The sequence below is a fragment of the Patella vulgata genome, chromosome 3 (assembly GCF_932274485.2).
Source record: "Patella vulgata chromosome 3, xgPatVulg1.2, whole genome shotgun sequence".
In the NCBI taxonomy this organism is placed as follows: Eukaryota; Metazoa; Mollusca; class Gastropoda; family Patellidae; genus Patella; species Patella vulgata.
In genome coordinates, this window is record NC_065881.2 from 30,715,064 (window position 1) to 30,730,517 (window position 15,454).

Sequence of the window (15,454 nt, forward strand, 5' to 3'; positions counted from 1 at the left end):
CCCTACACCAACGACGTCTTGCCTGAATGTGATGATCTCTCAAACAAGGGATCACGCGAGGACGTCGGGCGCGAAGGTGACCCCTATGCAGTCGATTCCGAATCGTCTGGCCACTCACTCTCACACCAGTGTCTGTTTGAAGACGAGCGCTGATCTGATTTGCTGTGATGACACGATTTCTCAAGGCCAAGGTACGGATAAATCGATCCTGGGCTTGAGTTGTCGCCCTTGGTCGACCTGAGCGTGGTCTGTCCTGTACAGATTGTGTATCACGGTATCTGGACCATAGCCTGCTTATGACAGACTGAGAAACATTCATCGTCCGCGCCACAACCGCCTGTGTTGTGCCGATCTGTAGCATGCCAAGGGCACGTAACCTTTCATTTTGGGTAAGCCGACGCATATCAAATTTGTTTTCTGGTCACTAAAACAATTAAACTGATGTTTCCACCCTGGAATTCAATGCCACAATGACTGTAACATTCAAAGTCAGAGTCGTGCAAATCTTGGGTTGGACCCCCATGATGATCCCAAGCATCACCTGCATTCCATGCGGTAGCTATTGGTGCGTTTGGGCGTCACATGTAACTGGAAATGTTTCTTCTGTTAGGTTCTATAGTGACTTTTTTCGTAGTCATTTGCATATTTTAGTATTATGCCCCCAAAATCAAATATCCCCTAACTTTTTTGAATAGTATATTTAGAAACTCAGACAAGTATTTGTATTGGAATAACAATAACAAAAGTCGGAACAATGTGCGTTAACTTTGCCGTGAGAGTGCTATTATTTTGATATTTAGCAAACGATGTCACTCAACATCGTACTTCATTGAGCGACAGTTACAGAGAAAAAATATTTTTTGATCTTTTTTTGTTTTACCTTCATCGATAGAAAATGCAGACTATAAAATGAAGGTCCGACTTCAGTCGCGGAAAAAAGTATCCACTAATACCCTGAGAAATATGTTACTGTCCAACCTTGACCTTGCCAAACAACTGTTCCTGGATTACGAGTCCATGCATCAATCATGACCTCTCGCATTGCAATTTCGAGTAAGTATGATGTAGCATATTATCATCAATATTTGGACATGATAATTATCACATCGCGATAATTTGGGTTATCACAATATACCGGTTTTTCGATATTTTTAAATAAGTCCGATATGATAAAATCGTCGATGATTTTATCACGATATACAGAAAAACCTGTATATCGCCCAACCCTAGCGTCCAGTTATTCGGATGGAATATAAAACTAAGGTCCCGTGCACAAATAAAGAGTAGACCGTAATGTATGGTAGGCGTATGTACATCTTCATTATGGCGGTTTATTTTTTTTCTCTTCATTATAACTGCCACTCCCTTACAGTATTATTTAGGTTTTGACATATATCTATTTAGTGAGAAAATTACATATAGATGCTTTGTTTCAATTCAAATATTTGTTAGGAATTTTGTCCTAAATCTAATCTGAACTAAAAGTTTACATATATATTAGCAGAAATACTGTATATATTAGCAGAAATACTGTTTTGGGGGAGCTTATATGCCCGCTCGCCCTCCAGATTCGTTGAACCGTTTATTTTTCAGGCAATGTATGTCAGTTTTTCGGGCACAAGCTTCAGAGAAAGGAGAATGCGACCATATCTCATGAAAATATAATTGTATACTTGTGTAATTAATTCAAAATTAACAACAGCTTTGTGGAAAATTCATTTTAGTTTTCGATATTCAGAAAATTTGGTTGACAAATTTTTCAGGCAAATAGGCTCAGCCCCCCACCCCACCCCAGATTAGCCCCCTACACCCATGTAGCCCCTTCCTTGTGGTTCAATCCGATTCAGTTTGTTGAATCAAACATTGTTTAAACTATTGTTTTCCCTCCCACCCGAACGACTGGGCATTGTCCTTCCAGCCCACTCCCATACATACCTAATCTGTGTAAGTGTATAAATGTGAAAATGAAACAAAAAGACTGTTAAAGCAATCGAACTTGATGTTTATACATGTTGTGACAGTGATGATGATAACGACCAACTTTGATGACATTTAAAGTGAAGAGTAACTGCATAAATTTGATTTTCAATAATTGATTTACTTCAATAAATAATTTTTGTCTTAAATCTATATTTGTTAGCAAATTACACAATTATAGATACGGTTTCAGTTTCAATGTTTGTAATTCGGCCTTAAATATCTGAACTAGAGATTTACAGCTACCTGTAATAAAAATAACGTAGGGTCTAATTGAAAGGGTATGTTGGTGTGAGTTTATGTTTTAGTGGAAAAAATCATGTGGTTTTAATGCGATTTACAAAACTACGGACATAGTCTGGTCTCCATTACTTCATACACATATTGCTCAACCAATGTCAAATATATCTCCTTGCCCATCAGACTAGGCGCTCCGCCCATAATTTCTGGGTAAACACCTGCTCACCAACTCTCTATTACTGTTAATATATTTCCAAAATTCTGTATGTTCCCTTGTCCATTATGTTTTCTGCATTTTGGTTTAAATCAAAATTTAACCAATAGCATATTCTTTGCCTAGGATGAAGGCATCACGTGTTTTCGCCAATATTTAATTTTATGTCAACTTCACAATTATTAGTATAAATATAGCATTTACTTGACAATTCATCCAATCTAATAAAAAATATAGATCTATATTTCGTTTCGTTTTTTATACTTTCGATGGCCTACACTACATGTAGATCTAACAAGTTATAGTGGGAGTTCGCGTTCTTTGACGTCAGGTACCAAGCAAGCGACAATTGACTCGATTACGTCAGTCATTCGATTAACCAATTAGCGACCGCCATGTATTTTTTTTTTATCTACTTTTGCTTTGTTTTGATTTCTATTGCCGCTAATGTCTACCCACAGTTCCGCGCAAAAAAGGTCAAACTCTCGATTCGACAGACCATTTGACTGGCTGACCCCTCATTTCAAGCAGAACACAAGTTAAATAACAACGCTTCCAGATTCATGTGTAGTAAAGACAAGTAAAATCGAAATTTTGAACTATAAAAACGAAACGAAATTGGATCTGTGTTTTAATCAGATTGCAATTCATCTGGCCCTAAATCGAGTTAGTTCAGACTTTTTGCTTGGATCTCTCTGGATTTGTATTCCTGGTGTTATTAGCTTATCAAAAATGTATAGTTTGTTTATTTGGGAGGACCATGTAGCGGAATTGTGTTTTTAAGCAAGCTAGATATTTGGGCTGCAGGCCTATCTGAACGTAGGTCTCATTACACCCGCCCTGTACAGGGTGAGTGTAATGAGACCTATGTTCAGAGCTGAATTACCCGGTAGTCTCATGCTGGCATTGCACAATGGTTTCTCTGGGTTATATTCCTGATTGTTTTCAAATCTGAGTGAAGTCTGTATCACTACAGGCCTGGGAATGTACAAGCGCAGTGGACGCTTACGGCTAGCCTCCGCATTCATTCACTTAATTTGAATTGTTCGTTCGTTTGTGATTTCTGCGTGTTGTGTCTTGCCCATATATATTTGTTTTTTTGTGTAAATTATGTGTGGTGCAGTCCCCCTGCACTTACTATTAATATATTTATTAAATAAAACAATCTTACGACCCAACTTGGTGTAACATGCTTACAGTTCTCAGTTTTATACCAAAAAAAACGTTCAATACTTTTAAGGCAGAACTATAGTCTGTTTCAATATTCACATTGTGTTAATACACAGAGAACTCTACTTAGAGGTAAATCTGTGCATGGACCTTACAGAAATCTCGGTCTGTAGTGTTATTTGTATTTCTATCGAAAGAAAATTAATTTCCAGATTATTACTCGGCATTACCGCGTTAAAATTGTAAATAAGGTGCATTAATTAACAAGGGTAAGAAACTAACTGAGAGGTGAGTTAATTAACACTGGGGGTGAAAAAGTGTGCAACGGTGCGTTTTCTGTAGAGGTGTGTTATTTAACCGACCATAAAAAATGAATGTCAATTGTGTGTATTGTTTAGTTGGCGTGCTTTCTCGCTAGTTGCGATAACTGCACCAAAAGGAGTATAAACAAGGACCAAGAGGCTTTATCTGACACGTACGTGTTAAATCAAAATTTTGGAAGTAAAACTGTTTAACCGTGCGATTTATCATTCGACCCTCTGTTTTACGCAGGTCTTTGTATAATTAAAGACAGGTCTTAAGATCAAATAACACACTATTTATGGATAACAATTACTGTGGTTTATTTTACTGCGACGTTTCAACAAGATTTCACAAGTCGTTATCAAGCATATAACACAAATAAATAAAATGAAAACAAAAAGGCTATATATATATACACGAGCAATGCGAACCCTCCAATGGGATGCAAAATCAGCAAGCATGAGCAACTGTCCCAAGCCGTTAAATAAACAATGTACATGGATGGTTATAAACTGTAATTGGTATCGATAAGTGCAGGAATGAAGCCAAAGGATCAAACAATTATTAGCAGGTATAATGAGCCATGAGCAACAGGTCCTGGCTGTAAAAACATATTAAATATATATATATATATATATATATATATATATATATATATATATATATATATATACAGTAATTAGTTATAGATGAAAGTAATAATAAAAGATGAAAAGACAAGTATTATAGGGGTGAACTGAAGCCATAAGCAGTTAATCCTAACAGTAAAGGCAATATGTAGTAAAGAAAAATTGTAATTGATTTGAGGAAATGTACAAAGTTAAAAGCAATACAAATATTAAAATTAAGGGATAGTTCAGAGACGATGTGAACTACATTTTAATGATGCGATCATACGCTCTTGGAATGTAAATTCCTGGGTACCTGTTTAGTTTTGGTTCATGCCTGCGTATATTAATGGCTTCATGGGTTCTTCGGTTTCGTTTGTTGTGGCAATTAACAGCTAACTTTTTGACGTTTGTCCAGTTCACTCGGTGGCGCGGGTTTTCAATAAGGTGTTCGGCAATGGCAGATTGGTTGGTGGGTGTTTTCGACATGTGTTCTTTAATTCTGATGTCTAAGGGCCTCTTCGATTCTCCAATGTATGATTCCCCACAGCTGCAGATGACTTGGAAAACACACCCTTTTGGGGAGATGGGTTTGGTGGGGGTAATCTTACCATTTGCTTTTATTAAATCCTTGGTTGTCTTGCCTTTGAGATATGTGGTTTCTATCTGCGCTTCTTGTTTTAATAATCTTCTAATTTGGTGGGAGATGATGGGGCTTTATCAGGTTTTAGTTTATCTGGTTTTGGTAGGTCGGATAGTGTGGAATTAATAATCTTTTTGACCATCTGTAGGCGTGTGTGCTCGCTATGATCTACGCTTCACTTATGCATCTTTTGTATTGCGTGCCATATATATAAAGTTGCATTTAATGAAATAACCAGTGGCTGCTAGGCAGGATACGCCCACATTTTGCAAGAGATGGATAGAGATCAAGCTAAAAACAAACGGGATTTTTTGTACAATCAGGGGCAATAATCCAGAAAGTTATGGCCTGAAATGTGCAAATATCAAAAGGGACATAGATCTTCGGGACATAAATATATGTTTTAAGTCTCATCAAAATCGGATAAAAATTGTGACCTCTAGAGGGTCCACAACCTTCGTATTACACACTTCTACACAATTTGCGTACAAAGAGCGGCCATTTTGTCGGGCAGTTTCATTTAGATTTTCCCGAAATAAAAATTCAATCAGGGGCCATAATCCAAGAAATTAAGTTCGGGTATCCGCGATTATCAAAAGGAACCAAGATCTTAGTGTGTAACTGTAATGGTGATATATTCAAACGACTTTTTAAATCGGATAAAAATTGTGACCTCAATGGGGTCCATAAGCTAAGAACGCGATTTTCCGTACAATCAAGGGCCATAATTGAGGAAGTTATGGTCCAATATGCGCGAATATCGACAGTAACCGAGATCTGTGGGTTATAAACATCCATTTCAAGTTTCATCAAAATCAGACGAGAATTGCGAACGAGGGGCGGCCATTTTGTCAGTTTCATCAAAATCAGATGGAAATTGTAACCTCCAGAGGGTCCACAACCCTGATACACAATATTTTGACACTATTTGCAAACGAGGGGGGCTGCCATATTGTCCGTCAGTTTCAGTCCGATTTTCACGAAATTCAAACTCAACCATCCTTAGGGTGTAACAGTGATATATTGTAATGGTTTTTTAAATGGGATAAAAATTGTGACCTCTATGGGGTCCACAAGCTAAAAAACACGATTTTTCGTACAAGCAGGGCCATAATTCAGGAAGTTATGGTTCGATATCCATAAAGGAAATCAAGATCTGTGGGTTATAAACATACATGTCAAGTTTAAACCAAATCGGATACAAATTGTGATTTTTCGTACAATCAGGGGCCATAATCCATGAAGTTACAGTCCGATACATGCCAATATCGAAAGGAATCGAGATCTTAGGGTGATAAACCTATATTTCAAGTTTCATTGAAATCAGATAAAAATTGTGACCTGTCCACATGAAAACGTGGGCATATAAAAATATGGACCATACCGGTAATCTATCGTATGGAAAGGCAAATGCAATGTCGTCATTTATAAATACCTAATTTGAATATCCACGGGAATATAGAAAGTAAGTCCATCAAAACCTATTTTTTCAACAACCGAAATATATTACTGCTTTATTATTAAAAAGACGCGCATTGACTGTTTCACATTTATTAAAATTATAAAAATGCGCCCACCATGCGTAAATTGTGCATCTTACCTTCAATAGCAATATCCATAAAACAGAAATCTCCATACTGATAAATAATATACAGTGTGCCTTGGAAAACGCATCACTTAGTTTTTTGTATAACAAAATGATCCTGTAAACATATCTTATTTATTTTGCTTCTTATTGTGAACAATATTCAAATGGGAACACATCAATCACAACACTTTTCTACACTTCTGGATGTTTAATCTGTAATCAACGGTACAAAGTTAGAGGGGTCAAAACCAAAAGTACGACACAGATGTCAGTAGCGCATGTGTCCTCCATGGGCTTGTAACGCGTTGTGGACCAGGACGTTGACGGTCACGTGTTGATGCAGTAACTCGAACACGTTCCACCAATCTTACAATAGTGGACTGATGACAATTGAAGTGTCTGGCAACAGTGTTACCTAGTGGGTGACTTCCGTAAAATGGGAACAACGGTATAATCTGGATATGAATTTATTCAAGCAGTAACATTTAAATCGTCTAACAACTAAAAAGGAATGAACAATATGGTGTGCATTCTTTGATAATTACAATATATCTCTACAATGAACCTGAGTGAAATTTATATGACTTTGTTGTCAAGGTACTAATCTCTAATAAGTTCAATTTGTTTTACAATAAACAATTATAAAATGTTGCCACTAGTGACTTAAATTAAATGGTAAATAAAAACAATGAGCCTACTTAATGCTATTCAACAACTATACAATAATACTTATGTTGATAAAAGATCAAGATTAAAACAATGAATACATTTAATTATATTGTAGGAGATTAGTGACCCAGTCTGACTATAGCTGTTAAAAACTATAATATTGGGTTCTTAGAACTATTTCTGAATAAACAGTATAATAAAAATATTTCTGTCAAGCATCATATTGAAATGCTTGGTTATAATAGCACGTGTAGACATGCCAGCCCGGGACACTCCCATGGCTTCATTCCGTTGATTTTCAGTAAGTCTCGGCATCTCTAGCTCGATTCCTTCACACGTCCAACAACAAATTACGACAGATTGACGTTTCACAGTTCATATACTGCACATTAAGTTGAAAACATGCTTTTAAAGGGCTCACACACAATGCTGCACGTGAATATTGGGTTTTTCAGGTGCATCTCATGCAATTTTTTTTTTGTGCACACGGGCCGATATTTTTTGCATTTGGGAGCATTGTGTGAAACAATAGTTCTTAGTATTGCATAATATTATACATACAAAACCACCTAGTAATAAAATATTTGGGAAAAAAAGTGATGTGTTTTCCATGGCGCTCAGTATATCTTCTTACTTGTAATCTCTGTCTTAGGCAATATGTAGGTGAAATCAAGAGACTATTCCGCATTAGGCTGAAGGAACACTACGCTGAGTGATATCACCCACAAGAGAGACACCCCAGTCAGCTCCCACTTCCATTTACCGAGACATTCTAGTCGAAACCTTGACTACCAAATTATCAAACAACTTGGCACAGACCCTGAGCTTTATACTTCTACTACCAACAGACGCACAATTGAATTACATTGGATCATAAGATTAAAAACCTTCCAACCACACGGTATCAACGACAAAATCTGAACTTGGCCCCCCCCCCCCTTTATATTCTTCGTTTTACTACATTACATGAATGGTTAGCTTAACTAAAACTTAGGTAAAATTTTACAAGTAAGGAAAAATTATGCATGATTATTCTATTATCAGTAGAAAACAAACAACTCTCGTACAAAAGGTCCTAAAGTAGCTGGATGCTAGGATCTGGAGGACATCTAGACTGGGATCTCAGCGATACACAAGGGGTTGCAGGATAAAGTAGAAATAACCTAGTGAGTGGGTCCCTCCTTTTGAAGCTCGCCCATGACCTCCAATCATCCAAGCTGAATCCAACACCGAGGACACAGCCATCACCTTAAGCCCGGTTAAGGAGGATACCGAATTCAAAGACTTAGAAGAATTTTTTCATCAACTAAACAGCACGGAAGAATCCACAACATCAAACACAGAGACACCACCAACACCGACAGTGTCAGAGACAAACTTCAACAAAGACTTGAACAAACCACACCTACTTAGCTGCTCTTACGTATGCTCCATCTAATTCTAACCAAAAATTGCTTCAGATTTGATGATAAATTTTACTTACAAACCAACGGTATTTCAATGGGAACCAAAGCTGCACCCAACATCGCCTGTATATTCATGACCCAATTTGAAGAAGAGATACTCAACAGAAGTCCCATCAAACCACTTGTTTGGTGGCGATATATTGATGATATATTTTTCCTGTGGCCTTCCACCTTAGAGAATCTCAATAGATTCATGGAAGGGATCAACTCTACAATACCTAGCATCAAATTAACACTAGAACACAGCTACACAAGTATCAACTTCCTAGATGTCACCGTTTATCAAGACGAATTGCAGCACCTACAAACACGCCTCTACCAAAAACCCACAGATAGTTTCTTCTATCTCCATTACAACAGCTGCCATCCAGAGTCCTTGAAAAGAAGCCTCCCATACAGCCAAGCTTTAAGAATTTGCCGTATTTCAAGTTCGCTAGAAGACCGCGACCATTCGCTAAAGATCTGCCAAAAAAACTTCTTAAAAAGAGGATACCCATTAAGTTCAATAGCATCGTGCTTCGACCGAGCCAGATCACAACCCTGAGCGGACCTATTAGTCCAAAAGGAAAAGAGAACTCAAGACGCCATCGTATTTAGCACCAAGTATATCCCAGGATTCAACCACCACAAACTCATCAACAATCAACTCAGTATAGTTAAATTAAACATGGAAACTAAGTTCATAGCTGACAGGAAAATCGTTGTATGTTACCAACGAAACAATAATATAAGAGACATGCTGATCAGATCAGACATCGCCCTCAGGAAAAACAGCCCAATAGGATGCAAGAAGTGCGGACGGAATTGCACATTATGCCGACACCTCAAGGAAAATACTTTTATAAAATCCAAAACTAACTCGAATATTTTCAAAATTAACCAACATCTAAACTGTTTAACCTCGTACGTAATCTACGCGATCATTTGCTCGTTCTGTGGTTCACAATACATAGGGCAAACGAGCAATAACTGTTAAAAAAAGATTCCTCAATCATTTTAGTGATATCAGAACGAATAAGGAGACCCCCGTCAGCAACCATTTCCAGGAAACCAATCACAAACCTGACGTCATTATTCTCAGTACAACGTCACGCAATTTGAATAAACGGCTGAGACATGAAGAAAGCCTCATCCAATTTTTAGGCACCAGTTACCCAGGAGGCATAAATGACCATTCCTAAGAAATAAGATTTTTTTCAACATGCCTATCAATCACTGTAAAGAATGCGGCCACCAGTACCAATGGCGTTCTAATTTATACAGACACCTTTCAAAAGATCACAACTACAGCAAGACACAGATTCTTGAAGTAAAGAAACAGCATATAAAATCCGGCACGACATCCTTCCATCTTGCGTGCCGGTCAAACATAGTGAGTGGGTCCCTCCTTTTGAGGCTCGCCCACGACCTCCAATCATCCGAGTTGAATCCAACACCGAGGACACAGCCATCACCTTAAGCCCGAATTCAAAGACTTAGAAGAATTTTTTCATCAACTAAACAGCACGGAAGAATCCACAACATCAAAAACAGAGACACCACCAACACCGACAGTGTCAGATCACGATGTGATATCCAACGAATATCACCAGTTGAACTTTAACCAAATTTTAGAAGAATTTAATATATCTTTCTGAAGAATAAGAACTGTTCCAGCATAATTTAAAATTAAGAACTCTAATTTTTTAAAAAAAGAATTTTTTAACTTTTTAATTATTAATTTCAATTTTTAAATCAATTTGTATGATAAATTTGTTAATCATCTGTATAAATCATATCATCCCATCATGTTACCGCGAATCGAGCGGTAAATATACAATTTTATTCAAAACTTTAGATTTTATTATCAAAATTCTCTTTTTTAAAATGTAAACCCTCTTGAATAATCTTGATCACTCCCAGATGATCAAGATTAATCCAATTTACTCATAAACCATCCTTAATAATCACGTTACGTCACAATCAATTAGTATAAATACCGCACGCTTCGCTTCATCCAACTCATTTACTGAGGAAGGACACCTTAGTCCGAAACGTCTAAATAAATACAACCTTAACTTCTACTAGGAGTTCATCTTTTCTACTGGTTTGAGGGGCTACTATTCTACTTATTTCTACTTATCCTGCAACCCCTTGTGTATCGCTGAGATCCCAGTCTAGATGTCCTCCAGATACTAGCATCCAGCTACTTTAAGACCTTTTGTACGAGAGTTGTTGTCGTTTTCTACTGATTATTTACTTTTACTCCACTACAACCCCTATCCAGGGTGATCCTCTCGTACTCAGAGACCTTTGAGCGCCCTTGCGCCTCACTCGTTCCAGTCCTCACCATATTATGGACCTCGAGTCCTCGATCCTGAACGCAAACGCCGGAGACAAGAGGATAGCCCTATCCCATTTTTCTCGGCCACTACTCTATCCTCCAACGCACGTCTACCAGACCAGTTGGTCCCGTATTTCCGGGCTTTACGCTGATTACGAATCAGCGAATTTAAATGCACCAATCACATTGATTTTCTAACCAAGTGCTCGACTGATCATTTCATACCAAAGGGCCTGAATCAGAACAAAGTCAAACCACAAACACCCACTTTCCCCACCCGCTTCCTGATCCAGTGGGAAACAGCTCATCAATCTTTTGCCAAACAACTTACTCAAATTTTATTATCTTATTGGCAACATTTCTACCAAGAAATAACTAAAGACATCAAACAAGTTTTAGAAGACATCGATAAAAGTACCGCAACAGAAGAATCCAAGAAGAATCTATTAGACCTAGTCGAAAAATTAATCACGGAACTAAAATCTAAACCTAAAACCCGAAACAATGCCCAGTAGATTCCAGAGAAAACAAGAAACGATGCCAGAACTCCACGATCTAATAATTAATTTATCCAACAGCCCCCTCTCACAGCCCTTGCCTATGGACTAAACTTCATACCTACCCCCTGCTATAAAAATGAAATTGAAACCATTATGGAAAACAAAATTTTCGAAAGAAGCTTACGCTTACAACATTTCTTAAGGGACCACCCCCCTCGCCCTTCTAATAACCCTATTCAATTAGAATCCGGATGGAACCCACCCATAAGCCACTGCCACACCTTAGAAAGATTCATTCACGTAACCAGTCATGAAATCACCAGCAAAACTCCCACCAAGATTCAGAAGACCAGCAACATCAACAAAAAATTTCGAGCTGCTCTCAAAGAATTAAAAGAAAACACAGATATTGTCATCAAACCGGCCAACAAAGGCGGCAAAATTGTCATCCTAAACCGAACGAAGGACTACGGCAGTTAAAAAACCACAAGTTCTATAAACCCCTGGCACAGGACCTCACTCTATCATTTAATGCAGAAATCCACAAATTTATCAAATTTGCAGAAAGACAAGGAGCTTTGGATAAAAGAACCGCCAGATCTCTTAAAGTAAAACATCCGAGAACACCTATTTTCTACATGTTACCGAAAATACACAAAATCAACAACCCAGGCTGACCCATAGTTTCGGCTACCAACTCGCCGACAGAAAGAATATCTGAATACCTGGATTACCACCTAAAAACCATCGTCACAGAGTCTAAATCTTATATCAAGGACACCACAGATTTTCTCAGGAAACTCAACGCTCTTGGCCCGCTACCACCTGATACTATACTATGCATAGCAGATGTATCCTCCCTCTACACCTAAATCCCATTCAATCTAGCCATCAACAAAGACTTGAACAAACCACACCTACTTGGCTGCTCTTACGTATGCTCCATCTAATTTTAACCAAAAATTGCTTCAGATTTGATGATAAATTTTACTTACAAACCAACGGTATTTCAATGGGAACCAAAGCTGCACCCAACATCGCCTGTATATTCATGACCCAATTCGAAGAAGAGATACTCAACAGAAGTCCCATCAAACCACTTGTTTGGTGGCGATATACTGATGATATATTTTTCCTGTGGCCCTCCACCTTAGAGAATCTCAATAGATTCATGGAAGGGATCAACTCTACAATACCTAGCATCAAATTAACACTAGAACACAGCAACACAAGTATCAACTTCCTAGATGTCACTGTTTATCAAGACGAATTGCAGCACCTACAAACACGCCTCTAACAAAAACCCACAGATAGTTTCTTCTATCTCCATTACAACAGCTGCCATCCAGAGCCCTTGAAAAAAAGCCTCCCATACAGCCAAGCTTTAAGAATTTGCCGTATTTTATATCAACTTATCTGAATATCAAATTTATGCATCATTTTGACTTAGTCAAATTTGATCCCATCAAACCGTCTGTATTTTGTTTGTGTTTCCTGTTTCTATTGATTGGAAGTTTCACATAAAAATGTGTGCACATAAAAATGTGTGCGTATAAAAATGTATTTGTAAGCATGTATATAGTAATGTTTCTGTATGTGTTTGTGGTGAATTAAAACAACCAACAAAAAGTAACTTAACCCAAGTAGAATTATAAAAGAATAAAAAAAAATAGTGCTTACCGATGTTGAACTTGTTTTATATCCACTTTGTTGCAAAATTCTTATACGCATACTATGCAATAAAGAAGAAAAACAAATACAAATTAAAGACAATCGGATAGGAACTTTAGGTTCTAGAGCGACAACAAGATTTTTGAAGTGATGAATGTTCATAACTCTGGCAGTAATTATCAGAAAACTGTGAAAATCAATAGGCTTCTTCGTCTCATGACCTTAAAGACTGTGTATAAAGTTAAAGTCAATCGTATATTAACGTTACCTTTTAGAGTGTCTACAATATTTTTTGAAGTGATCAAGGGGCATAACTATGGCAGTAATTATCCGAAATTGCTCAAAATCAATGGGTTTTTTCATGTCATGACTATAAACAGTGTGTATAAATTAAAAGTCAATCGGATATTAACTTTAGCGTCTAGGGCGTTCACAAGATTGTTTGAAGTGATGAAGGGCCATAACTCTAACAGTAATTATCGGAAAACGCTGAAAATCAATAGACTTCTTCGTCTCATGACTTTAAACATTGTGTAAAAATTCAAATTCAATCGGTTATTAACTTTAACCTCTAGAGAGTCCACAAAATTTTTGGGAGTGATTAAGGGCCGTAACTGTGACAGTAATTATCGGAAAATGCTGAAAATGAATAGACTTCTTTGGCTCATGATTGTTAACGCTGAGTATAAATTTGTGGACGCCGTAGCTATGGACTGGCAGGGTAGAGGACAATATACGACAACATTTAAATGTGGGCGTATAAAAAGAAACTATCAAAATCGAAGTTATATATATATGTATATATAGTGAGTAGCATTGCACCTGGGTAAACAAATTTCGGAAAATTAAGGGAAATAACTGAGACTTGTATTGATGTAATCGAATTGACTCCCCATTTCAGAAGTTTAAAATACGGATCTAGATGTTGAAGATGGGGAGAATGAGAAAAAGAAATTGTTAATATAATCAGATTCTTGATGAACTGTGTACAAGAACAAAGGAAAATATTGCGAATAAAATTCTTGTACTGCTGTTGTCGTGTATGGTAATTTTTAGTGTAGGAAATATTTAATATCATGGATTTAGGTGTTGAAGTTATCAAAACTCATTGAAAATTAATATATTTTGTTCGTCTCAAGACCGTAAACTCTGTGTATCAATTTAAAGTTAATTGGATGATAACTTTAGCGTTTAGAGCTTCTACAAGGATTTTTGAAGTGATCAAGGGCCAAAACTTTGGTAGTAATTATCAGAAATCGCTGAGAATCCTTATACTTGTTCGCCTTATGACGTTAAACATTGTGTATACATTTGATGTCAATCGGATATTAAACTTGGCTTCTATAGCGTGCACAATATTTTTTGAAGTGATCAAGTGGCATAACTCTGGCATTAACTATCGGAAATTGCTGAAAATCAATAGGGTTATTCGTATCATGACATTAAATACTGTGTATAAATTTTAAATGAATTGGATATAAACTTTAGCTTCTAGAGCGACTACTAAATTTTTTGAAGTTATCAAGGGCATAATTCTGGCAGTAATTATCATAAAATGCTCAATATCAATAGGCTTGTTCGCCTTATGACCTTAAAGAGTGTGTATGAATTTAAATTCAATCGGATATTAACTTGGGCCTGTAGAGCGTCCACAATTTTTATTGAAGTGATCAAGGGCCATAACTCTGGCAGTAATCATAAGACATTAAACACTGTGTATAAATTTAAAGTCAATCGGATATTAACTTTAGCCTCTAGAGCGTTTACAAGATTTTTTGAAGTGATCAAGGGCCATAGCTTTGACAGTAATTATCGGAAAAGGTTGAAAATGAATAGGCTTCTTGGTCTCATTACCTTAAACACTGTGTATAAATTCAACGTCAATCGGATATTAACTTTAGCGTGTAGAGCGTTGACAAGATTTTTTGAAGTGATCAAGGGCCATAACTCTGACAGTAATTATCGAAAAATGTTGACCATAAACATTGTGTATAAATTTAAAGTCAATCGGATATTAACTTTAGTCTCTAGAGCGTAGTCGTCCAGAAGCAATTGTAGATGCCGGACTGACGGACGGACGGG

General features: G+C 37.1%; 1 protein-coding gene across 4 annotated transcripts in view; it reads right to left on the reverse strand.

Moving 5' to 3' along the window:
* The window catches only part of LOC126814503 (E3 ubiquitin-protein ligase RNF31), a 384,135-nt gene that overhangs the window by 292,155 nt on the left and 76,526 nt on the right, over positions 1 to 15,454 (reverse strand). For all 4 annotated transcript variants that reach the window (XR_007677627.2, XM_050539678.2, XM_050539679.2 and 1 more), the window contains exon 5: positions 13,382 to 13,433. Coding sequence is in view for 3 of the 4 variants with exons in the window: in XM_050539678.2 (XP_050395635.1) it covers positions 13,382 to 13,433 (52 nt within the window). In the remaining variant the exon portion in view is untranslated. The remainder of the gene's footprint in view (positions 1 to 13,381; positions 13,434 to 15,454) is intronic.